At 47.7% G+C, this 26526-nt stretch overlaps 2 protein-coding genes across 2 annotated transcripts; both read left to right on the top strand.

Annotated features, from left to right (window-relative positions):
* On the top strand, positions 1-26526 carry LOC8026783 (probable ATP-dependent RNA helicase DDX17). The gene is made up of 10 exons (XM_029977587.4): positions 1-150; positions 6393-6553; positions 7929-8101; positions 8586-8631; positions 8729-8793; positions 10622-10683; positions 13293-13352; positions 18140-18388; positions 21044-21276; positions 23637-26526. Exons 2-10 carry the CDS (start codon positions 6500-6502, stop codon positions 24036-24038), a joined length of 1344 nt encoding a protein of 447 aa, XP_029833447.3. The 5' UTR covers positions 1-150; positions 6393-6499; the 3' UTR covers positions 24039-26526.
* Positions 8-718, top strand: LOC121838520 (probable ATP-dependent RNA helicase DDX5; the record flags this gene model as incomplete). Its single annotated transcript, XM_042294810.1, is given in 2 exon segments — positions 8-150; positions 706-718. Coding segments are annotated over 2 exon segments (156 nt in total), but the record flags the coding sequence as incomplete, so codon positions are not given.

The following is a 26526-nucleotide window of genomic DNA, read 5'->3' as shown; positions in this document are numbered from 1 at the left end:
CCGCCAGGCCCTGGTGCTGGCCCCCACTCGGGAGCTTGCCCAGCAGATCCAGCAGGTGGCGGCCAGACTTTGGCAAGGCCTCCCGGATCCGCAACACGTGCGTCTTTGGCGGAGCACCCAAGGGATCGCAGTTGAGGGACCTGGAGAGAGGTGGGTGCGACGCGGCGCCTCGTGGTGGTGCCGGTACGGCGCTTGGGACGCGCGCTTGCGTCGTTCCGTCGCTTGCTGCGATCCGGCTCGACGGTTCGCGGAAGAGTCGGGAATCGGGACAACGGCGGCACTCGCATTCGCTCGTAGAACTTCCACGACCAACCGCAGCTTCCGACAGCGCGACGCGTGGGCGCCTGCTACAAACGCGTCAATCGAAGGCTCGTTCCGGCCACCTTGGTATTGACAACGGGGGCGGCAGAGAACAGTGTACGTTGGAACTAAGGTGAAAGAATCTGCAAAGAGGGGATGAGTGTGCAATTCGAATAAGCCCGTGGCTCGCACATTTTCAGTGGCACCTTCGGCGAGTATAATGGGATATTTTTGGGCCTCGTATCCGACGCACCTCACCGCTCTCGCTTAATCGATATGACTAGGAAATGTGGCGAGAACAAAAGGCTCCGGCTTGCCACGCGAAGCCGCTTTTGTACACGCGTGGGCTTCTGGAGCATTCGGCGTAGAAGGTTCAGCGCGTAGAACATTCTAACCTCGAAACAGCAAGGCGGTTTGAAAACTGTTGCACAGTTTTGATTGGACTCTAAAGGCGCATGTTGCGCTGTTGGTGTGCGGATTAGATTCTGAGTTCTTTCAGACGCCCGGTCGGCACCTGTAGACGGACGCCCGTGTACGCCGTGGATCGTGCGCGATAGGACGCCGCGACGACGCCGTACGTCGGCATTAGATGGTCGCGTCTCACAGACTCTGTTGGAGGCCACAGCGATGCGCAAAATCCAGAACAGTTATTGTGAAACCACCTGCAAACGGAGGTGGTGCCAAAACCAGCGTTTGAATATACCTGCGCTTCTTGGTGCCGTCACGTCTCCGGCCGGAGGACTCGTGGGTCGGGCAGAGTCTAGATAGCAGAGTAGGAAGCACATTTGTCTCGCGCGGGTGCTGAAGGAACCTCCCAAACGTTCGTTTGCCACCGTTGAACTTATCACAATCTGTTGGGAACAAATACTGCCCTAAGTGTGAACCCCTGCCGTTCGCTGGCACCACACTTCATTGTTGCCAGTGGGAGCTTTCAGTGAAAAAAATGATCACGACCAAAATTGTGAAATATTAACTTCGAGAAAAAAAATATATATACATATACCATAGAATACCGCACATCCGCCCATTCCACATTAAGTGCACATTCCCAAATCTGTAAGATCTGAGAAAATATGCTTAGTGCATTTATAGGTAAAATTGTTGACCGGAAAAACGCCCATCCCCCATTTTTTTTGCGATTGTCTCCAAAGCTTGAGTGGACGCTTGCTCGGTATATTACGGTATGGGCGGTTTCATTTGGATTCAGGCAACGAGGTGCAGTCGTGTATTTTATGTTCCCTCACATTTTTATATTACGTAGAGCATGTTCGAAGAACAACAATCCTTTTTATTTTAATGTCCTGACATGTTTAGTTTCTGAGGAAAAAAATATCTCAAAGAAGCAGGAAAGGACGACGAGGTTTTGACGATTGTCGTGTGTGGCGTTTTTGAATCACTCTCTATCTCAAAGTATTCGAAGGAGAGTGTCTATATTTTTTTAGTGCTATATATATGCAATTAGGCAAAACGACATAACTACTATTTATTATTCATCGCTCAAATCTTTGTAAAAAACCCCAAACATGCCTCCGCGAACAACTGTAACCTAAATTGCGGATTTTTTTTTTTTTAATCAGCTATGTTTAATATTGTTTTTAATATAATACCGCGTGTAGAACCTTTCATTGCCTTCCAAATTAAGCAAAGTTTGTGCCTTTATCATGTACAAGTAGTGAGAAATAAATTATGAAACGGGCAAGGTTTTCACCTTTCGTTCAATTTCAGCACACTGTAAGAAAAAAAATAAAACACTAATTTTTTTTTTTTTTTCTTGTTTTGCGTTCTCTTTACACTTTCCTTTTATCCAGAATGCGTTCCGTTAGAGCAGGGGTTCTCAAACTTTTTGGTCTCGCGGAACCCCAGCAAGCCTCAAAAACTGCCGCGGAGCCCCCCCCCCCCCCCCCCCCATATTTGCTGACTGAGATGCAATAGATGCACGATTGTAGGCAATTTTGCTTGTGTTGCTTCCCATATATGCCCACCATATGAATCACAATGTCAGTATAAAGTGAGATGAAGATGCTTTGCATGGTCCTGCCATGCAGCCTGCGGCATGGGGGGGGTTGCAATATGGGTGTTCGCGGAACTCATGAGACCAGCTCGTGGAACCCCTGTGTTCCCCGGAACCCAGTTTGAGAACCCCTGCGTTAGAGGTATATGCACTGTTTTTAAAACTGAGGTTGAATTTTTAAAATCCGAGATAACCCTACCACCCTGACTTGCACTTCGCGTTTCTTTTCTTTCCTTTCCTTCTCTCCCCCTTCTTTCCCTACTCCTACTGGGTATAGTCGGCTGCTCGCTGTTTGAAAGTTTACTCGTCTGTTGCTAGTTGAAAGATGTGGTTGTGTTGTCCCTGTTTTAATTGTTTTATTCTTTCTTCATCCATGACTGTTTTTTAGTTTTAAGTCTCTAAATATGTTATAAAAAAATAATTCTGTTCTGTTATCAACATGAATTTCGCATTAAAAATATAAAATTTCGCATTTAAAAATCTAGGCTTCCAATAGGAAGTGTATTTTACTCTAACGTTTTACAATATTATACTTCAATATCTCTACCGCAGTATATATTATGTAGCGCATAGGGTTTAGGCTTGAGGCCTCTCCAATCATGGCACCGGCTGAAATTGTCCGAAAACCCGCTTTCGGCAGTTGCGATTTTATAGTGTTTAGACGTTTGGAATTGCAAACTTGTTGTGACTAACAACATCAATATCTTTTATATGATTATTTATTAAATGCCCCTTAGAATATTATAATAAAGAATAAAATGTACAGCTATAACCCATGAACCCACCATCAGCATTTGCTCTTTTGTAGCATATTTAGAGGCTTAAAACTCAAAACTAGTGCATATACAGTAAAACCTCGTTATAACAAAATGGGATATAACAAACTAATGGATATCACAAAGCAATCATAATTCCCCTTGCTTGCTAATAGTGGGAAGAAATGGACACTGTCTATAACAAACTAATGGTTATAACGAAATAATTACGACCGCTCCTTCAACTTTGTTATAACGAGGTTTTACTGTACCTCTAACGGAATGTATGCTGGCTAAGAAAAGAGTGTAAAAAAAACGCAACGCAAAAAATATTTTAAGAAAAAATTAAATTTTTTTTTTTATACAGCGTGCTGAAATTGAACAGAAAGTGAAAACCTTCTCTGTTTCATAATTTATTTCTCAGTACTCCTATGTGATTAAGACACAAACTTTGCTTAACGTGGAAGGCAATGAAAAGTTCTGTACGTGGTATGAATTTTAAAATACTAAACATAGTCGACTAAAAAAAATCTGCAGTTTAGGTCAGTTGTTCGCGGAGGCATGTTTGAGGGTTTTTACAAAGATTGGAGCGACAAATAATAAATAGCAGTTATAATGTTGTTTTACCAGTGATGTGATTGCTGCGCCAATTGCGCCAAACTGCGCCAAGGGGCTAACCCTGCTACATCCTGCTACATTTCGCCAAAATATGGCTAATCTGCGCCAAGCCTGCGCCAAAGGACCAATTTTGGTCGCCTTTCAAAACCGAAACTAAACTGAGAACCGTGAGCTAGGTGGCAAAAGACGCCGCCCGACACGAAGTACCCTGCATCAATCGTGTATTCGGTCTTGCATGATTTTTCACTCCGTCTCGCGTTTCACGCTCTCGTCGTCTCGGGAATCTCGTCTCGAGTCTTTTTTTTTTTTTTTTACTTTTTTAGCGATAGACGCTGGCGTGTGCGGACGCTTCGATATTAGTGTGCAGGGTGCCAGACATGCCGTCATACTGTGAAACAAAACCACGTTTTGCACGGCGAGAGTTACTTCGTAAGCTGAAGCGCTCGCGCGACGTCGTGTGTTGCCGTCCCCACGTCGCTGCAGATATGGCGCTTTCTAAACTGAAACGCATCGACATTCTTGCTCTTGTTTAAATCATATGCTGCTATAAAAATCCCTCTTTAACTCAATGACTGCTTGGTGAAGTTTTGATTACTTAGGTTTCTCTCGGTGGGCTTTCTTTCGAGAGGGACCTCGGTATGTGAAAAATCTGCCGTGAAAGAAGGTTGGTAAAGAGAAGTGAGCTAAAGCAAAGAAGGCAATGTTCACATGCTGAACCCGCACACTGCGCTTGTTTGTTTGAGTTTAGTCGTTGCACAAAGTGCTCCAAGAGCTTTTTGACCCTGATTCGCAATGTCTTGCATCGATACGCTCAGGTTCTTCAGGTTCTTTTTTTTTTCTGTGTGTTTAGCCTGTACCTCGCCTGCCGGCCTGGCAAGCGTGCGCCGCTGGACTTTTCTGTCTCGTGTGCTGGACAGTTAAATTTTGCACACTATTTTGGGAACCAGTTGGTGAAGGAGCGGATTGGCGTGGTTTCGGTTTCGGTCGAACAGCTGTTGTCTCCGCTCGCGCGACGAAGCACGTGCATGTAACTGCAAGCCTGCCGAAGTTGCCCCCACGTGCATGTGAACATGATTGCACGAGAGGCACCAGCCAGGACGCTTGCAATCCATTGTTTTAAGTTTGCTTACTTTTTATACAAATCTGCCACGTCGGAAACCAGTAAAATGATAGAAAGTGTTCTTTTTTTTGTTTTTTTTTTTTGGTATTGCTCGGCAACACCTACAGCACTGTATACTTGTGGGATGTCTCAGCAGCAGAAACACAAGCGAGTTCCGTCCAACACGTCACAACATAACACAAAGTGCCCTTCGTTTGTCCAGCACTTAAAGGGCCCATGAAACAGATTTTGGGTTGGGATAAATCATTTTCGATTGGGATTTTACTAATAGCACATCGTTCAGTGGGCCAAAAGAAAAAGGTAGAAAGACAAAAGCCTGACTTTCAGTGCAAAAATTTGAAAACAAAGCGGACTATTTCGTACCTCCTCCCCTTCGTAAGCTCTCTGCCTTTTCGCTGTAATACATCCGCGGTCCCAAAAGCGCGTCATTGGGTCCAAACTGATGTCACACAGAACCGGACCTCACTTAGTCCCTTCACCCCTAAGCTGACATCGTGGTAGAAGCTACGCGCTTGCCGAACCAATCAGCCGCCTCCCTTTCATCACCTGACCTCCTTCTCTGTGCGTGGGTATGCGCGAAAAAGCGTGATCATGTTGCAAGTGTGGCTGGCCCAACGAGCACGTAGCTTCCACAGCACTGTCAGCTCCGGGGTGAACGGGTTGGGGAAAGCAACTTTCGTCTGAAGTTTGAGCGACGGGCTAATCTTCTAGGGGGACAATGGCTCTGTCCGGGTACATAATCCAGATTCCGAGCAAAAGGGGCCTCCCCTCTTTTCGTCTTTTTGAACTGTTTGGTGGAATGCGCGATTTATGAGTTGAGGAGGAAAGCTAAACAGGAAAAAGTTGGAAAAGCGTTTCATGACCCCTTTAAAACAAATATTTATTTTTCTAAGAACATATATGCTCCAAAAGCCACTTTTTTCTGCTTCAAAACACTGTTTTGGCTGCTCCAAAAGCTGCTCCAAAATGGCTTAGGCCAATCACATCACTGTTTTACTTACTTGCATATATATCACACTGAAAAAATGTAGACGCTCTCCTTTGAATACTTTGAGATGGAGAGTGATTCAAAAACGCCACACGCAACAATCGTCAAAACCTCGTCGTTCTTTCCCGCTTCTTTGAGATTTATTTTTTCATAAACTAAACATGTGAGGACATTAAAGTAAAAAAGGATTGTTATTCTTGGAACACATGCCACGAAATATAAAAATTGGAATCAAAATAAAAAATATGACTGCACCTCATTCCCTGAATCCAAATGAAACTGCCTATATATATATATATATATATATATATATATATATATATATATATATATATATAGTGTGTGTGTGTGTTTGCCTAATATATGCTTGTTTTTCTTTTAGTTTCTTTTTCATTGTTTTTTTTTAGGTATTTGTTGGTTGTTTGGTCGCTTTTGAGGCAAGTTTGGGACCCTAAAGAAAATGCTGGAGTGCCGCTTAAAAAAGTATGTGTTTTTTTGCAAGTCCAGTTTTCTAGTGAATGCAGTTTGGGGCACTATGTCCAGCCTCCGTCGCTGTTGTGCAACGAAACTCTCAAGTCATTGTCGTCATCTGCCGCGCAGGAGTGGAGATCTGCATTGCCACGCCGGGACGGCTCATAGACTTCCTGGAGGCCGGGAAAGTGAACCTGCGCCGCTGCACCTACCTGGTGCTGGACGAGGCCGACCGGATGCTGGACATGGGCTTCGAGCCTCAGATCCGCAAGATTGTCGAGCAGATCCGGGTGAGTTACAATTTCTCTATCATTGTACCTTTTATGGACCTTCAATGGGTTATCTAAAAAAATGTAATTTTTCAGGGGCGAAGCTTCTTGGGGGCTAGCCATGTCCATATGTCCGTCCGATGTCTGGCGTCGGGTGCTCGTGCTCACGAGCACATGAGCACGCCCTTTCGTGCTCGCGTAGAGAAAAAAAAACATATCTCCACGTGGTAAATGATATTGATTGGGGCGAAGCTCTGGTGGTGCTTGTCTGCGTAGACTGTGAGCCGCAGCATGCCGAGCCTTTTGTTCGTTTTAATCCATGTCAGAAAGAAAATGTCGTATGGAACGTGGTTATATACGCATTTGAGCATTTGACCGCAGCGTGACATGGATGAAAACGAACGAAAGGCTGGGCATGCTGCGGCTCAGCGTCTAAGCAGACAGGCACCACCAGAGCTTCGCCCCAATCAACATCATTCACCACGTAAAAATGTTTTTTTTTTTTTTTTTTTTTTATATATATATATATATATATATTTAGTTTTATGGGACGTGACTCAACTGTCTCGAACTTGGGATAGGAACTGGAGTACAAAGGGAGCGAAGTACGGTTGCAGCATCGAGGCCTGAGAAATCTGGCTCTAAACTGGATGGTTATGGATGAACTTTGAGTGTAGCAGCGGCTCGTGCCACCTGGCGGTAGGTGGCGGGGTCGGCATGGTCTCGTATGACAATGTTATCCTTTCCAAGTGTTCCTAGAGCATTTTTAGTGTGCTTTGGGAGTGATGCTGGAGCATTCTGGGAGTGGTTTGCTAGCAAATGCGGCTATTCCTCCTGGCAAGTAGGAGGGAAGAGTACAGCAGCGGAAAGAATCAAGTGTTGTGAGCTGGAGCACCCCTTTTAGCCGAACTAAAATCAAAAGACGACGCTAATTTTCTAGTTGCTTTTACATGCTGCAAAAAGCCGTTTCAAGGTGCAAAACAGCTTTTTTCATTATTATTTGCATATTTCAATGAAGTTTTGGGGAGTCCCCCTTGGAGATTAATTTTCAGTCGTTAATTATCCAGTCTTAGTGCGCGGGCGTTTTGGATGCATCAGCCGTGAAAATCTGCATTCTCCTTGCAAGTTTCCATGGCAACTACGTGCAGCAATTAGCAGCAGAAGCTGTAGCACGATCTTGCGCGCCGCAAGTACTCTTATGCGGCCACGGAACCGGTCACTCGGCAAAAGAATCCCCCGTTCCTGTCGGGAGGAATAGCCGCATCGCCAACAAATTGCCCCCTGGGGCACTGCTGGGGCGTCCCCAGAGCGTTCAGAGAGCGCTCCCTGAACATTTTCGGAGCATTCCTGGAGCGCTCCCAGAGACCCGTCCCCTCTGTCCGCCCCGCACGCACAGCCGGACTGCCAGACCCTGATGTGGAGCGCCACGTGGCCCAAGGAGGTGCGCTCCCTGGCGGAGGACTTCCTCAAGGACTACATCCAGGTGAACATTGGGGCCCTGCAGCTGTGCGCCAACCACCGCATCGTACAGATCGTGGATGTCTGTCAGGAGTCGGACAAAGAGAACAAGTGAGGGTGCCCTCTCTTTCTCTTCCTGGCCCTTCCGCTACGGTGCCCAAAACGCCACACTTGCGCTTCGCTCACAAAATTTAGTCTTAGCTAGAGCCACTAAATGAGCTACGCTTCAAGTATTGGCAGTCTGTTACCCGATGTTGTTGTGGGCGCCGCCATCTTGGCACTCGTGCAGAGCAGATGCAACTGCCTATCATCACGATTCAAAAGTGAGTTTCTCGCCATTAGATTCGGTGTTAAAACGCTCATGTAATATTGCTTTGCTGTCTCCAACTGTTTAAACCTTTGTGGAGGACGGAAAGACGTTTCCTGCGATTTCAAATAGAGCTTCAGATAACTGGCAACCATGATTGTAAGCCCCAAGATGGGTAAGTGTCGTTATTCCGAAGCGTAGCTTGTTTGGTGGCACTGATCGCAGCTAAACGTCCGAAGCACCCTGTCCTAGCGACGAGTTCATTTATTTGTCCGCGTGGCATTTCAGGCTGATGGAACTGCACAAGGAAATCATCAATGAACAAGACAACAAGGTGGGTTGGAGTGGCATAGTAGCGCACCGGAAGCTGTCGGTGCAGCCTGGGTCTCGCCCGATTGGTTGAGACAGATCTTCCCGCCTCTTTCCTGCAGACGCTGATCTTCGCGGAAACCAAGAAAAAAGTCGACGAGCTGACACGCAGGATGAGGCGCAACGGGTGGGTGCTGCAAAAATGTCAATCGGTCGGCTCACCTTTTTTGAGGGGTGTTGCTGCTGTTTTCAAGCTGGGCCTTTGTACATTGTGGAGGAGACGGAATTGTCATGTAACATGGTTCACTTTTAGAAGTGAAGAGCCGCACTTCTTTGCCGCTCCGATTTCATTTTGTCTCGCTTTACGTAGAAAAGCCGCAAATGTAGGGACAAGTGCCAACTTCTCGTAAGTTAATGCTTTTTGAATGTAGTAATTGTGTATGTGCCCAAAGGAGGAGATGTTTCAATTTGGATAAATTTTTTACGATGCTGCTCTGCAGGATTAGTCGAACAAATCAGTGGCTGTTTGAAGGGACCGTATAAATCGATTTGGGAATGTATTGGGCCAAAAACTTTCCCCAGGGGTGGCCGAAGAATGTGTATCAGGGGTATAAAAGTTTACTGAACAAACCAGAGTCAAAAGTTGGAAACTAAAAACGCAAAATCCCTCCCTGCGGCGGTCGCATGCAAAAGAAAGGCGTCCGATTGGAGCAACCGCCGACAGATGACGGCACGTAAGATTGCAGGCGGGACGCTCGAGCCGGGCCCCCCTCCGGACGTCGTGTGCCCCGTTATTATCTGCAACTACGGCACGGCTCAAGCATACGGCGTGCAATCTCGCGTGCCGCCATCTGTCGGCTGTTGTGCCAATCGGACGCCTTTCTTTCGCAGACTGCCGCCGTAGCTCGGGATTTCACGTCTTAATGCGCAAGCATTAACAGTCTCATGGAGTGAGCTGACGTCGTCAGTTTGAAGCGCAAAAATGGCTCCTGGTTTCCACGATCCCAATAGGAGCGATTCGCCTTCGGTTCTATTAGCTGGTGCGCGTCGACGGGGCTCCCATTGGCTGCTGCGTCATGGCTCCGAGATCCCGAAGCGCGCTAGTACGTAGCAGATGACGAAGGGAGCAGACGAGCAGACGACAACGGGAGCAGACGAGAAAGGGAGTGAATGAGCAGACTAAAAGAGCGGACGAGCAGACGACAAAGGGAGCGGACGTGCGGCTTGCATGCTTTCGCATTCACAACTCGTATGAAATGCGTAGGTGTACCTCAAGCTTTTTTTGTTTCTAACCTTTTACTCCGGTAAGTTTCTTCAGTGACACCTTTTTACCCTAAATGCATGTCCTTCAGCCACTTCTCTAAAATATTGTAGCTCGATGCGATGACAAACAGATCTATGTGCTCCTTTCAAACAGCCGTCGATCCCTCTGCCATGTCCTGTAAGATGGAACGGTACAGCTCTATTGCAGCATGAAGGCTGCCATTTTGACAGAGTATTGTAATGGACGCACAGACCCAGATAGCACAATTCTCTGGGTCAAAAATTTTTTTTTTTAACAAACTTTACATCTTTTGGTTAGAAACTGGATATATTTTGGCCCTCTATTGCGCAGCAAGTGACAAAGTTGGGGCTTCATCGCTTGGTTGTTCAGTTACCACCTGGCTTCTCTGGGCCTCGGCTCACAAGGAATTGGCAGAATGAAGCTTTATTCCATTTCATTTATTTCGTTTTATCAAGCTTCACTGCTGGTCATTCAGTTGATATGCGGCATCTTTGCCTCGTGTCCTGCGTTTTTGTCAATGGTGCAACGAATCGGAGAAGAGCCAAGGAGAGGTACTTCGGTACTAACTGCCTGTTTATGTAAGAGCTTCCAATTGATGGGCATTACTGTGCTCTGAACCCTGGCAAGGAGCAAAAAAGTCTTGTTTAGTACAGACAACTTTATTAGAGCCAACCGTTGCTTTCTGCCATTGTTTTATTTTTGTGGAATAATTTGGACCCTCATGTCTCAGGTGGCCCTCCATTTGCATTCATGGCGACAAGTCGCAGTCTGAGAGGGACTGGGTGTTGAACGGTAAGTCGTCACTTTTCCACCTTGATCCGTCGTCTGCTGGAAACTAAAATGTGCCAATGAGTCTGTCTCGCTTACCAGTACCACACGGCAGCACACGCTGTCATCCTGTTGCACTATACTCGGCAACAACTTTCCTTGGCAATGCAATGGAGAGGAGGAGAGCCCGCGCACTGCTTTATTCAGCGCTCAAAATGGGAGGGGGACGCGTGCCTGTACCCTCCACTGCATTGCCAAGAAAAGTTGTCGCCGAGTATAGTAAACGCAAGGCCACACTAAAGCTCTGCAGACATGTTCTAAATACACACATGTGCGAAGCAAACATGCTTAAGGCATATCCACGGATAGTTTGGTTGTCATTTCTGCGGCGAATGCCGTGTATTTTGCGCGACGTGTGAGCAGTGCGACGGCTGCTTTAAAGTTGCGTCTCTTCGTGGCTGTGCGCGAAACAGCCACAAACGGCCCTTTGTGCCCTGGCGAGAGGTGAGCTTTCTTGGGCCGCCAGTTGGATGTGGCGCCGCATCTCTTTGCCGAGTGAACGTCGTCGACCGTCGAGAAACTTTTCAATCTGTTTGAGAGTCCACGATTGACTAGTATATTGGTGAAAACCGTTCACCTGCGCACAAACGGTGAGGGAGGACCCACCCCATTGGGCTGCCCGACCCGAGCATCGCTTCATCCGCCGGCTGATGTTGGCACGGGGACAGCAGCAGGACCCAATTTTCACAAAGGCGACTGCTTCCCTCGTGAAATAGCGGACGTTCGTAGTTGAAGTTGGCACTCGACCACGTGCTGCCTGCAGGACTCGATACGTAGCAGACGATCAGTGTTTTTTTCTTTTTGGTTCCTCTAGCAGATGATGCATAGGTATACTTTTATTTATTTTTCATCTGCAAATGACTCTTCGTAGCCGACAAACCCTCCGTTCCTTTCTCATGTTAGCGGACGAGTGGTCCGCTAACAACATTCTGGTTGGCTCCTCGAGAGGCAATTGAGGTCTTGTAGTGTCCAATATCCAAGTCCTGTGGAAGTTTGCCAACCTCTGCGGGCATTTGAACCTTTGGGTTTAACGGCCACAAGAGGGCTTTTCCTGGTTGCATACCCGGCTATGTGGGGACAAGAAACTAGGGGTACCCAGAACCGTATATTTAGAGTGGCCATTCATTGGGAAGTATAGGATACAAATGGGGAGGCATCATTGGCCGAAAGAGTGCTGGGCGTGTTCCACGTCGTCTTTACAAATTGGAATGCGGCTAACCAGAAGCCGGAAATAATGCCCTGGCGGTGGTCGCAAGAAACCAACTTAATAAGTGCATCGGAGTAACGCTTAGTGTTTCCGTCACGGACATTCAAAATCGTGGCGGAAGAGTGCGACTAGTCGAACGATCGACACAATCGGTACGCCAGGCACCGATGGCCGGGAATCTGCCGTCCAAGCGGTCACACTCCGTCCGAGCAAAACAGAGTTGAGTGCCGCATTCGTTTCTTACATCTTTCTGCATAATCATGATCGAAAACGTGCACCCTATTTTCAATCGTAAAGGGTTACTACATTTAACTCCTCCGTGCTCATTAAAACCATATACCCATGATAAAAACTTTCTCGCTTCCACTGCTAGGGGATTTTTTTCGGCCTCTCGTTGGCCAAGGGAGCATGTCAAGCCCTCTTTCTACGTCTGGTGCACACCTCGGCTCTGCCCGCGCCTCCCATTGATCAGGGTGTCTAGCGACCGGAGAAAACCGGGAATTGTCAAAGAAATTTTAATTACCGGGGAAAATCGGGAGATTGTCAGGGATATTGTCAAAAAGTGAGCCCTGTCAGGGAAAATGAGCCGGAAACACCATTGAGTTCCCTGAGCGAAGGCTCAACGACTTGGGGGCAGAAAGAGAGGCAATAAATTCTGCTTAGAGTGGAGCTCGGGTTCTGCTCACCCGATGTAGAGTATGCTACCCGATGCAAAGGGCAGAGCCAACAAATCCAATCCAAGCCTTGGATTGGATTGAGGGCGCGACACTAGGCTAGATTCAGTTTGAGCTGCTAGACTTTGTAACTAATGGGAAAGTCGTAGACCGTAACTTAATCCAAACCTTAAGCCGAAAGTGTGGATCTGGCGGCCATGCTGCGCCATTCGGTTATTGACATGTCTGGTTGAGTGTTTTCGTAGTGTTTCCGGAAACACTCTTTGCTGACGATGTCGGCGGCAAGAAAGTGCTCGTTTCTCCGTGGTGGACGAACCCGAATATTTCGGAATATGTAAATTGGATTAAGCCCGTGCAAAATTATCCTCGCAGTGTGTTGTAATTGCCTTATATACTTAACCGTTTCTGCAGTGGTCAGGGAATTTCACCTGAAATAGTCAGGGAAAACCTGGAAAAGACGGGGAATTTCAAAATAATAATTTGCTAGACACCCTGTTAAAGAAATGCGACGCGTGCATTGCTTTTTTTTTTTTGGTGGTGAGCACAGACAGATTCTTGTCTTCCAAAGTCCTGAGAGGTGTTGCTCTACCTGCCTCTGTGCTCCCGCTTAGCTAATTTTGTACCGCTAGATGCTAGCTTTTTTTGCTCAAGGTATGCTGGTTGTTGTTTTTGAGTCCTGGCCCTCGTTCCAGAGTTCCGGTCTGGACGGTCCCCCATCCTCGTGGCGACGGACGTCGCCGCCCGTGGTTTGGGTGAGCACACTGCCTTTCGAGTCTCTGCCATTTATAGCTTGTACGCTTCACGGGAAAAGGACGCCACTTTTTATGTTTCATTCCTTGTCGGTCTGTTGCTTCGTCCTCATGTCTTTGTACTTTTTTTTTTCTTTTTGGTTTTCTGGCCACGCTGGCTGCAAGTTCTCTTTGTGTACGTAACGAAGTAGTGCGCTCGTTGTCTTGGATGCTTTGTTTTATACCCAGTGTGGTGTTGCAACGTTTGACGGCTTTGGGCGGCACCTGTACCTTCGTACGGAGTGTGGTGCTTTTGCATGCAATCCATTCCTAATGGTGTCGGGTGCTTACTCTGCTTGGGTAGCGACATCTCCCTCCTCTGAATTAACAGGGCAACCGTGTTCAGTTGGTTGGCTTGGCACTGCACTCACGATGGCTTCTAAAGGGCTCAAAAGCATGTTACTGATGCTCTACTCTCTCTAATGTGTAAAGAGGTTTCCATGAGGAACATGGTAATCAAAGCGATTACCTATGAAGTTGTTTTTTTTTTTTTTTTTTTGCTTCTTTACCTTGTTAACTTAACTTTTCTTCTTTTTTTTTTTTTGCTGTCATTCTTTTTTTTTTTTTTTTAATGCTTTTAAGGTACTCTTAGTGTTGTTTTACACACCGGATTTTTCACTCTTCAAATCAAGAAAAGGCCAATTTGAGTTTCACAAAGTATTTGTTGGGAATAGTACTGGTTCTAAGTAAAGCCTTTTTCCTGTTGTATACAGAATATGCATAAAAGGTCTGCTCTGATAATTATGTAGCCAAGGCTCTAAAAATCCTTTCATTACGTCTTCAAGCTGGCTGGTTTAACGAATGGGCAGCCTGCACATTGCTTGCCATCTTTCTTTTCGAATGTTGACTTGTGTGCTTGCTTAGAGAATGGTTTCAATTTTGTTCTCATGCATGGGGGGAGGGGGGGGGGGGAAGGCACTGGCTCTATATTTTTCCTAGGCATCTTGACCATTGTATGTGGTCTGCAAATATTAGGAGCATCTTTTCCTGGCCCATGTAGTAGATGCCTCTTGGAGCACGCTTTTCTGGTTCTCTGCATCTTTGCCTGGTGCACTCTTCTGCTGTGGGCTTGGGTGTTCTTTCTCTTTGAGTATGGTTCCTGAACATTCTCTCAGGGACACTGCAGAACTTTATTTTTGCTGCTGCATGCCCATGCCCTTAGCGAATAGCAATAAACAGCATGCGGCAGGTACTCGATTGCTCGGTTCATTTTCCCATTGACAGGAGTATTGGCGGGCATTTTTTTCTGAACAGTCAATAAATGATGTCCGCTGCTTCAGGGTGGACCGAGCATTCTTGGCATTGTCCCCATGGTCTGAGATGACTGAGGACACACTTGCAGCAAAAGCTCGTTAATTTTTGGAGTCGCAGGGATTCTAAAATAGTGTGCATTTGACAAAGTTTCAACTAATAAAAGTCAAAGGAAAAGGGTCACATTTGTCGCCGGGTAGATCCGGAAACGCTCGGGTCCTTCGCCTTTCATTATCCAAAAAGGTGTGCAATCACATTGTTTTCTTGAAAATTGATGGTCATCACGTTCTGTGTGTGGATACAGCAGAAGGCGAGGGCCATGACCTCATAACCTGCAGCGCAAGTGGTCATACATGCGTTCTATATACCAATCACTGTGTCTAGATCTTGGCAGCTGAATCCACAAGCTAGCCGATGCTCCTAGCTTTAAAGGGGCACTGACACCCCAAGGGTCATTATTTTTGTTGTCTAAAACAGTGCAAGTTGTAGTTAGACACAAAAAAAATAACACAAAATAAAAAAGAAAAAAAATCCCCACACGGGCATGCGCTCCTTTTTATTTTTGGTGCTTTTCTCTTCCGTTTTTCACCACTCGCTTCTTTTTATTTGTGACGTAATCTATTATGAAATTTATAAGCTTTTTAAGTGACATTTCTATAATATTTATAACTGCATTCGTAAAACACATTCTTTAATGCAAGTCTGAACGCACTACGGCCCTTTTTGAAATACTGAAAATCCGAGTCTGAATTGATGTCGCCTCCTAGCTTTTTATCCTCCCTCAAAAAATATGCGAGCGCACGGCATGTGTGGCTCTGAAGATGGTGGGGGATCGGACAAAGTTCTCTTTGTAGGCACCCGACAACCTCACCTACCTCGAAAAGGAAATCGTCATACGGTCCAAGCAATTGGGTTTGGTGTCTGTGTATCGTAGTTTCGGATGTTACTCCACTGGGGCAGCTTTTCAAGCAGAACCGGCGCGACATGGCCCCTCGTCCACTGCGCGTTCTTTTCCACCTTACTCTGTTTCAAAGAATTCGAGATTGCTGAAAGGGCCCTTAAAAAACTTCAAACTCGAAGTCAAGCATCGTCTGCCCACAGCAATAGACAGCATGCATGGAGAAGAGCATTTGATTGCATGACGTGGGCAAATGCGACCCTTTGGGTCAAGACAGTCCAGAGGTGTGAGAAAAGCTCTAGGTACAGGACTAAATCTTTGCCGTCACTGCACGGGCGCAAATGGCGCGTGAACTTCAAATTCGGATTTTGAAAAATTATTTTTTTACTTCACAAATACTACGTTCCCAAGTTCCAAATTTTGAGGGTAATGTCCAGGCAATTGTTTCGGATAATAAAAGAGATGATTTTGACCTGTCAGTGCCCTTTTGAAGCATGCTTTTTTAGCGCAAGTACTGAGTCCCGTAAAGAACAGTCACCAGCGTCGACTTCACGCCCGGTGAAAACATAGCGAAACGGCAGCATAGCACAGCACTCAACCTAGGTCCGCCCGCGACATAACTTGGGAATCTCATACTTGGATGACAGCCGCAGAACAAAGGACTGTTTGAGCTGAACTGGACGAGTGCAAAGAGGGGCCCCCGCTGCACAGTAGTGCAGCCCTAAGCGATGGATGGATGGATATGGCTGAAGTCCCTAAATTGGGCAGCAACCAGTGCCATCCCGTGGTAGGTAGCGCGGCTAATGCAGTCGCATACGGTGGCGGATCCAGTTTGCGAGCAAAATGTCGAGCTTTTTTTATACGTGGACCCTGGAAGTTGGTTCGAATCGGGCAAAATGTTTAATAAACAATGCGAAAATTAACGAGCTTTCACTGTATTGTTCTTCGTTTTGTTTTAGCTGGCGGCCTTGCAGACTATTGGATGCCGTCATGCGCGCGGGGTCCCCAGAGGCTTAACCCTGTGCCTTCCTCTGTTCCCTTCCCCCTTCCCACTTCCAGAAGTGCTGTAGCCACAGCTCGGGAGAGCCGAGGTTTGGACTCCAGTCCCGATGTGCTCGCGTTGTCGGAAAACGGCCCGCGTCGCAGTCTAGGGCCGACGGCCACATTGCGTGCCTGCACCTCTTGTGATGGTCCAAGGGGTGGTGCTGGGGCGACCCTGGAGGGAAGGGAGAGGGAGTACTGCAGTCAAAAGGGTCTTTACAAAGTGTTGAGTGGTCCTTTTATAACCTAGGGTCCCTGGCCACCATCTTGGACATGCAGTTTCTGGTTTTGTTTGTGTACGGGTCTGTGTCTGGCCCGGACCTGGAATTATGGGAATCCCAAACTTGGGAAGATCTGTGCCCGCCTTATTATCCAGTCTGGGAGTATTTCTTTTGGCCTTACCTCAAGAATAACTCCCTTATGCGGGGTGTGTATTCTTCAGTAGGGGAGAATGAATACAAGGCTTGTCATGGTTCCCCAAAGATTGAGGAATGGGGTGAATGAGCGGAGGAAGCCAAGCAAAGCTTTCACTGGGTCTGCAAGCTAGTCCTTTCGAGCACACGTGTCTGCTCAAGCCCACCCAGGTGTAGGGATGTCTCGGTTTTTTTCTCTATCACGTAATAGCTAGAACAGTTGTGGATAACTGGGGGAGAGCTGCAGATACTTGCAATGCCACTCTGGGCTTTCATGGTGCCATTGCTCTGTAAGTAACTTTTTAGCTATTTTATGGGGCACTTCTATATGAGTGTTGAAGTTTCAGGCATGCAGAATTTTACAGATCATATACAATTGCAGGGAGAAGCACAGTTCTGAAGCGTTTCAGCGGTGAAGCCACTTGGCTGCAGCTTTGTTGAATCTGTGCAGCAAAATCATGCGAGGCATAATTCTTTGTGCTCAAGAGACCTAAGGTGTTTCAAGGAGAGTGCAAGTTTTGCATGCAAATCTGTAACTCTAGGTTTGCAGAGTATCAACCTCAGTTGGGCAACCTTTGCCAGAATTGATATGCGACTATATCAGTGTTGGAGATATGCATTTGACTGGAGTAACCTCATAAGTAGATAAAATGTGCCGCAGTAAAATTTGGAAGGATAGTGTGGAAGTTTGCTATGGCAACTACTGTGTCACCACATTTATGTCGAGCAGGGAAGGAAGTTTTTTGTTTGGTGCCATTTCCACCCTTATTTGTCTAGGGAATTGTGACTAAATTCCTGTTGTTTGGCCTCTATTGACGCCGGTTTTAGATTCTGTGAGCTTGTGATCGCGGGAACGGGCGACGAATCGAAGACTACTATCTCCTTCCCAGTGGGCATTGTTTGCTTATCTCCCGTCGAGACTGAGTAGCACCATTTCTGCTTAGGTCACCAATGGCCAGGACCCTGCAATTACTAAAAATAAACTATTTTGTTGTTTAAAAAACAGAAAAAATTTGTGCCAAAAATGGGTGCGGGTTGACCTTCAGAGGTGGGGCGTCTCTTGGGATATCACTGTAGCATCCCCGCAGAGGCGACGTGTCGCTTTCTTTCCGCTGACACCGCCCGGCGGCCCCGCGTCCTGTCCGCAGACGTGGACGACATCCGGTTCGTGATCAACTACGACTACCCGCACTGCTCGGAGGACTACATTCACCGGATTGGGCGGACGGCCCGGTCGAACAAGACTGGCACGGCGTACACCTTCTTCACACCGGGCAATATGAAGCAAGCCAAGGAGCTGATCGCAGTCCTGAAGGAGGCCAACCAGGCCATCAACCCCAAGCTGTTCGAGATTGCCAACATGGCTCGCAACAACTCCTACGGCGGAGGAAGGAACAGTGAGTCTTTGCCTCTTTACAAACTACTGCAAGAGCCCTGGGGGAAGGGAAGTGTGAGGATCACCAGTGATCTCTACTAGAGCTCCCCTACTTAAGGTGCACCCAGTGTCGGCACTTCGTTTCCCGACTCTTTTTGTAGGTGTCGTCGTTTTTGTGCATAGTGCAGAGCGGGTGCAACCGGCAATCGTCACATCTAGAAGATCCGACTTTTGACATTGTTCACCTTGTCACAAATGACAGAAAACACACCTCCTTTCATCGAAATGTTGCGATTCCGCCGCGTAATAGCGAGGCAAAAATTTGAACATTCTCCGACCTGCTGCCGCGAGCGGGGACCATGAGAAATGCGCGGCATGACGTCATTTGGGGTCTTGTAGACAGATAGCAAGTTGTGTGAATACCTGCTCGATAAAAGGTAATTTTTCTATAAATCTTGTCGTTCCAACATAAATATAAGCACGTCAAAAACCTGGTATCATCGACAAAACTTTTATTATACGGAGTTCTGGTGGCGCCATCTATCATAGGTCCACAAGACCATTGGGTCTATCTATCTGCTACCTCGAACATCTGCCAGAAGCCGGAGGGGGGTGGGACAGGGCCGGACGGGTATGGCCGGACCCGGATGAAACTTTCCTTCTTTCACCATATTGTTCGCGCTGTGCCCGCCAGCACGTGGTCACGCGGTCGCGAGCGGATGAGTTCTCACTGCTCACTGATGGCTCTAAAGAGAGAATTTTTCCAGAACCCCGCGCCTACCCCATCAACGTCGCTGCGCACGTGACCCGGAAGACGACGTATGAGTTGAGAGGTGGCAAAAACCTGGATCTTTTTCATTTTTTAAAAATAAAAACTAGGGTATCCAGGCAAAACCTGTTTTCTGTAGCTCACTTCAGAAGTGTCAGGCATCAACTTCCACAATTATTTAAGCAAAGCCCTGAAATTTTTGCACAGCTCCTTTAATCAGTGCAGTGTCACATCGCAGACTTCATTTTTGGCTCTAAACTTGCGCCAACTGTCCTCCTCTATACTTCTTCCTCCCCAGTCCATTTTCGGTTTTGAGCATACAGTGTAAACCACATATAACATATGTCCCGAGAGTCGCGAAAATCCGCACTATAAGCGGTACCGCGCTATAACCAAAACATCAATTTTTCAGGCCAAAATATACATGCCATGAGACAACTTACCTTTGTAAAATAATTTATTTTATCTTAGATGAAAAATAAAGCTTAGTTTGAGGAAAGTCTTTATTTCACCAGACTAGTACAGTTCTTTCTCAAGTGTGTCACACATTTTGAAAGGAATTAGCGGCTTTTGCCTGGCGCAGCCTTTTAACGGCGTCGCGGGTTGCGGACGGACGTTGCCAACGTTCAGGATTGCTAACCCTAATCACTTTTCTCCGGAGATGAAAACGCGTGAAAATTCGCATCCTTCATACGGTACGCGCCAGTAATACCTTGAACTTGAGCACACACATGAAATGCGCCAAATAAGAAATCCGGGCGATGTGCAAGGACACAAATGCTTAGAAATCACCACTGTAGTCGAAGTAAACAAACACGACGACACGGGCGTTTTTGCCGTCTTGAGAGCGCCGCCACGACATCGCCGCACGAGTAGGTGGATCTTCCCTTCTAGTACGTGCTGGGTTATCATAACGACACACAACGAAAATTCACAGTCAAGGATAGCGCTTTTACGCAGAACGATGAGATGAACGCCGTCTACGACGACGATCACAACCGACGCCATGTTTGCAGATAGAAGCAGCCGGCCCGCGACCGGCATGCAACGCGCGCGAACACTTCTCCTCGATCTGCGATTGGTCTGTCGGTGCGGTTGTTTGTTTCTTTGTTTCCAGCGAAGTGGAGGGGCGGAGAGACGCATGCACGTGAACGACACGTGCGTGCGTCCCTCAGTCGCTATGGCAACTGAAGCCTCTTTCTTCGCTTCTCTCCACTTCTTCGAGCAACGTCCTCGCCCCGCGCCGTCAGCGCCGTTATCTAGTGTCGCACAGGGAAGCGTGCTCGTTGCTCCGGTCGTCGGCACGGTCGGCGGGCTGTGCCAAAAACCGCACTATAACCGGTATTTCCCTTCGCGCGCCTGCATTTTAAGCGGTATGTAAATACATGGAGTTCTATGGGAGGCGAACCGGTAGTTTAAAAAAACCGCGTTATACCCGGTCCTGCACTATAAGCGGTTACGTTGTAAGTGGTCTATACTGTATCTGTTTTTTTTTTACTTTATTAAAAATATGCGTGGCGCTGTACCAAAATATTGATTGGGTAGTTTTTTGACGTAAAAAATAACCTGGCAAAAAAATTTAAAATCAATTTTGGGGACTGTTAGTGTTACTCTAACGCGTCTGCAAGAATTTGATGCTTTGCACATGCACACAACTGTAACAAGGTTTGTGTGCACACAGAAATGTACTGATTTTTCCATAAAATTTTTTTTTCTAATTCTACTTGTCATGCTAGAGGAATAGAACTCTTCAATAAAAATAACACTTTTAAATCACACAAAAAAAAAAAAAAAAGCAAAAGTGGCACTGAAGGGGTAGAATTGCAAATGCTGTCCTCGGTTTGCGTTGCTCCCTCTCTTAAATCCAATCCTTTAGGTGACACCTTTCTGTTTGCCGTTGCGTTGCAGTCCGACGCTTCCGTGTGCCCGGACAGCCGCTGGGTGGCTCCCAAGGAGACGGCGGCGACAAGTCGCGGGGCTACGGGGGCAACAGAGGCTACGGAGGCAGCCCCAACGGAGGGGGCATGCAGCCGCAGCGCAACGGCGGAGGAGGCGGGTACCGCGGGAACAGCGGCGGCGGAGCCGGAGGTCAGCAGAACGGCTATGGGAGGCCCCAGCAGAACGGCTTCGGGAGACCGCAGGTGGGTGCGACGGGCCGCCGTCGCAAGGAGCCTGCGGCACCCAGAAACAAACTAAGCGCAGTGATTTGCGCAAGATCCCAACTTGTCCCCTCTTCCGCCTTGTCCTCGTTCTCCACTGACTCCTCCGGATAACAAAGCCCCGGTGCGGAATTTTCGGGGCTACCTAAAGAAGGCCAACGCCGGGCGGAGGTCATTGGACACCGGTGGTGCCCCTGTTTGCCGAGGGTTTCCGTCTAGCGAGAACGCGAATTCCAGCTGCAGGCCGACTCGGCACATGTGTCTAACACGTGCCCTGTGTTGGCTATTTCTTTGTGTGACTCCGAAGATTGAGCGCTAAGGCTTCGTTATCTTAAGGTGTTGTCTCTGCACGCAGACACGTTCACGTGCTCTCTCCGTCTCTCGCTCTCTGTCTGACTTTCTTTGACAGCTTTGCCAGGTGGTGCGTCGAAAGCGCAGACACGTGATTCATGTTGTTGACACCTGATGTGTTTAAAACCTCAACTTGGCTGCTGTTTTCGCCCACAAATCATGTTTGTGTGGCTTAAATCTGATTTATTTGATTTGATTCGCTGCAGCCAGAACAATGTATTCATCACCGGATGTATTTTAAACGTGACAGACCGATTGATAGGTTCGCTCGATCATTGAAAACGGTGCAGAAGGCAGTTCAGGAAGTCGTAGCTACCGTAGAATACCAATCATCTACCCATTCCGTAATAACTGCCCACCCCTCACCTACTATTGCGTGGTGTTGACCTAAGGATCGGCCATCCCCCAGTTTGACATGATTATCTCGAAATTTTCGGCGTGCACTTGCTCAAGATCTTTTTGGTAGTTCAATTTTTTTTATGTAAACCACCCTGCCATGCTAGAACAAAAGCCATTTGATTTTTTTGGGCTAAAGCACGGGTCTTCAAACTCTATGGCTGAGGGGCTGAGTTAGGCGTCCGTCGCAGCCTCCAGGCCCTAGACATAGACAAGTAAATATAAATTTGAAAAAACACTAAGTAAATAGACACATTGTAATACAAAAATTACAAGTAAATGTATCCGAGGTGTAACAACATGTCTTACGAGTAATACAGTTCAGTATATGGTATAATTGAATATTTAGCTAATTATATTGTATAATAATTGTAGTCCAGAGACATCACCAAGCATAAATCGAAGCAATTAGGGACATGGCATATTTGCAAATGGCAGAAGACTAATAAATGATAGGAGTGATTATAGCAATATGCAAAACTTGTCACGCAGGAAAACGGAAAAGAATTTTAAGGTAATTACACATACATAATACGAGAGACTAAGAATGGAGATACTGTCAGGGCGACGTGCAATGAATAAGGCAGACAACTATCGGTGCGAAAAAAAAATCGAAAGGGATATGATGCGTTTGGTGAGCGTAGCATCGGCATTTCTTTGCAAGCTCTTAATTTGGCCATGAGTAGGGTGCAACAAGGTAGAGGGGCTTAGAGCGATAAACTGGCAGCTGAAAGTGACCCCCAATAGGCCGCCGCCATGTTGCACATTTTTTAACACTAGACGCTTGACCTTGTAGTTTTACATCTGGATTCTAACGAAGTATGGTGCACAAATACTTATTGATCTTTAATAACAGTACCGACAAGATAGGTTAGGGTGCTTTTTGACAAAAACTCTGTCATCTTCGCAATGCCTCCGCTAGATGCCGTCAACCGCAGTGCTTTATTTTGGTTTTTATCTGAGCTAGACACTGATCTCTGGGGCTAACAGTCGAAAAAATGGTTTATCGTGTTTTTTACGGTGATCACAATACAAATCTTGGCTCAGTTTTGCATGAAGGCCTCTGGATTTGGTATGGTCACACGTCTAGTGGTTAAAATTCTACAACATGGCGTCTGCCAGGAGGGGGTCACTTTTGCCTGGCGAACGGGGGTACCAGTTTATCGCGCTAGGCCCCTCTACCTCGTTGGTCAGGCGTCATTTGAAGGACTGCGGCCTGCCGCGAGCCGAGGTGTGGAGACTCTCGAGCCAGAGAAAAGGCTCTATTTGGTTTCGCTTCCTCTTTCTGATACGCTTGCAGTAGGACACGATGTAAGTGTAAAATAGAAAGATAGATTAACACTCCAATTTGCTGAGAAGAACCTCTTTTGCTACAAAGATTTTTTTCCTTCAATACAAACAAAATTTATATAGAGAGTGTTAAATGGTAGACACAATAAATATGTCTTTTTAGTTTTCAGGTAAAGATATGATTTAAATCACCGTAGTCGAATTGGTGGAAATTACGTTGAAATTTAAATTGTGACTTGAATCGAGGTGTAAATTGTGTATAGTTTTATTTTCCGCCCCTATTCTCAATCCGCTTCTGTTTCCAGATGCAGGGAACCGGACCGCCCAGCTACCAACGCAGCCCCGCCCCGCAGAACGGCTACGGAGGCCCCAAGCCCCCTCAGAACGGCATGGGCGGTGCACAGATGGGCGGCGCCCTCGGCACCATGGGCGGAGCCATGGCTGCCAACGGCGGAGGTTACAAGCCGCCGCAGAGGCCCTCCCCTCCGGCCAGCTCGGCCATGCACCACGCGCCGCAGTACGCGGCGGCGGGCGGCTACCGCGCCAGCCCCGGCGCGCCGGGCGGCGTGGCAGCGGGCTGCTACATGGCGCCGCAGCCGCACCACGGGGGCACGACCATGTACGCAGCGGCCGGCGGGTACGGGCAGTACCCACAGAGCGCGGCGGCCTACGTGCCGCCCAGCCTGTACTACCAGGTGCCGGCTTAATGACAACGGGGGGCTAGGCTGCGGCGCGCGGGAGGGGGGGAGGGGGTGGGGCGTCGTCGTCGTCGTCTTGTGTAGCGTGGTGGAGAATCTCTCTTAGGCTTCTGTAGTAAGGAAATTGTCTTTGGGGCAACGCAGGAGCCCTCTTCTCTCTTCTTTTTTTTTTTTTTCTTCATTAATTTTTGTAATTTAATATTTTTTGGGGCCGGGCACGGAAGTAGCGGGTTGGTCGGTCGCGCGACGGGCTTGCCCCGACGTCGGGCGCGACTCTGTCCATCGTTCAAGCTGGAGGGGGAGAAACTGTCTTGGCCGGCCGGTGGCGTCTGATTCTCCGGAAGTTGTCCCTGAATGTTGCCGGTACGTTGTTTGGACGTCGAGGACGGTGGCCTTGTCTGGAGAAGGCGTCGGCGCCTGCGGGACCACTGTCGCACGACTCGGAGGCTGTCTGCACTCGTCGAAACTTTGTCGTTTCGGTCATCGCGAATTTGCTGGCGAAAACCATCATCATACCACAGGTGCACATTGCTTTGGGGGGGGGGGGGGGGGGGGGGGGGGGGGGCATCGTCTGAACTGTGGCGGCGTCTCCACTAATCTCGGGGAACCGAACCGCCACGCTGTTTGTACGTTGGAAACTGTGGAAACCTTTGTCCGAATGCTTGGGACTGCCGGAACCATCGTCGTTTGACTGCGTGGGGGCCGTTGAACGTTCCCGACGTTTGAAAAATGTGCTCACCGACCTCGGGGTCGTTCGAAACGTTGGGTACGTTCTCCACGTTTTGTAAGTATGCTCGCCGACCTCGGTCGGAGGCCTCGTCACATGGGGCGCTTCCCGAACGTCTCGGGGAGTTTTCTAGCCCGTCGGAAACGCTCCAAACGTTCGACGTCGTCTCTCGGAGTTGCCTTAGGTCGTGCGGGACGCCGTCTGCCCGTCGGCGCCCTGTCGAGCTTTTACTCAACGTTCCAACCGGGTCTCCTTGTCATCCCCCGAGCCTTCGAAGCGGGGGTCTCGGTACGCACGAGAACCGAAGGTTTTGGGCTCTCTTGCGGCGCTCATCAAAGTGTTGTCGACTGTTGTTTTTTTTCGAGTTGGCCTCCGTATAGAAACTTTCACGCCGCGAGCTCTCGGGCCAACCCTTTGGGCAACGATCTCTCGTGCAGCCGGCGGCCCTAGGTCTGGGTCGGGCTCCTAGGCTGCCGGTCTTTTGAACGGGTGGGAGAGATATCTATGGAAGTGGCGCTGGCCGGAGCGGGCCACCTTTACACTGGCCGCCCGGCGTTTTCATACCGCAGAGTCAAGAGTGCGTCGTTCGACGGCGGCGCATCGGCGCCCCCTTCTTTCTTTTTCTTTTTCAAGGGGATGCACTTGCGGCACGATACCGGTTCCTTGTGGCTGCGTCCGTTTGGGTGCGGTCCAACGCGTTGTGAATATACCGGGATTGGGAACAGTATCGCGATGTCCTCGCGGACTCTCAGCCACTTAGACTCTCGGCATTTCCTGGTGAATTAAAGAGGAAGGATACAAATCGCGAGTCTGGGTACGGTGTGATGCCTTAGGGGTGCGTCCCGCCGGAGAGATTTCCTGTGTTTTGCGTTGTTTGTCCGTCAGGGGGGATCTATGGTCCTTCTTTTACACCTTGCATTTCGACATCGGCCAGTGCGTTTGCCACGCGAGTTTCGTATTCCCGTCAATCTCATTCTTTCTTTTTCTTTCATTTCTTTTTTTCGGTCTGTCTGGGAGAGAGCATTCCTGCCTGTAATTTATACCGCAAGCACTCGTCTTTATCGTTAGTTCCTCGAGGGTTTTTTTCCGTCGAGCTTGGCCGGGCATTTCCGCAGGCAAGACGAAGAGAAAAAAAATACCAAGTACCATCCACGTAATCTTTCAATACCAGTCTTTTTATGGCACTGGGCAAGCAAGCAAACAAATGAAAAAAGGAGAAAAAAAAATGTACTGCATACAAAACTACAAAAAAAAAAATCTCCGCTTCAATGTTGTGTGTATATGGGAGTTTCTTTTATTGATCTTTTCTTTTTTTTTCCAGAACTGTGTGGTCGTGTAGCACTCTTTCTGCCAAATCATTCTTCGGTTTTTTGTTGTTTTTTTTCTTCTAGAGGTTGTCGCTTTTGTTTGTTGGCAGACTGTTCTTTCTTGGGTTTGTGTGTGTGTGTTCCTGTAATTTAAGTGTGTTCCTAAATGATGCCTCAGGCTCGAGGGAAGGGGGTAGAAAATACCATGATGACCAGTACCAGTTAACGACCAGTACCAGTTAACTACCAGTACCAGTGATGAGGAGACCTGGTGGGGAGTTCTTGTACATAACCGTGTACATAAAGTGAAGTGTACCAAAGCTGCCACCAGGCATTTCCTCACCTCGAGTGAGAGTTCAATCCTGTTTTGTTCTGTTCTTTCGCTTCCCCCCATTGTGTAAGTACTGAGGCTCATATTTTGTCATGTTTAGAGAAGTTGTGGAATAAAGTTCTTGTGTAGCAA

The sequence above is a fragment of the Ixodes scapularis genome, unplaced genomic scaffold (assembly GCF_016920785.2).
Source record: "Ixodes scapularis isolate PalLabHiFi unplaced genomic scaffold, ASM1692078v2 PGA_scaffold6__148_contigs__length_123643588, whole genome shotgun sequence".
In the NCBI taxonomy this organism is placed as follows: domain Eukaryota; kingdom Metazoa; phylum Arthropoda; class Arachnida; order Ixodida; family Ixodidae; genus Ixodes; species Ixodes scapularis.
This window is presented reverse-complemented; position numbering and strand designations above follow the sequence as displayed.

Excerpts from the sequence above, each read along its gene's own strand:
- LOC8026783 (XM_029977587.4), top strand. The coding sequence starts at position 6,500 with ATGCTGGACATGGGCTTCGAGCCTCAGATCCGCAAGATTGTCGAGCAG. Across the intron at positions 10,684-13,292 it reads GAGGGACTGGGTGTTGAACG|AGTTCCGGTCTGGACGGTCC; the intron begins GTAAGTCGTCAC and ends CCCTCGTTCCAG. Across the intron at positions 18,389-21,043 it reads CTACGGCGGAGGAAGGAACA|TCCGACGCTTCCGTGTGCCC; the intron begins GTGAGTCTTTGC and ends GTTGCGTTGCAG.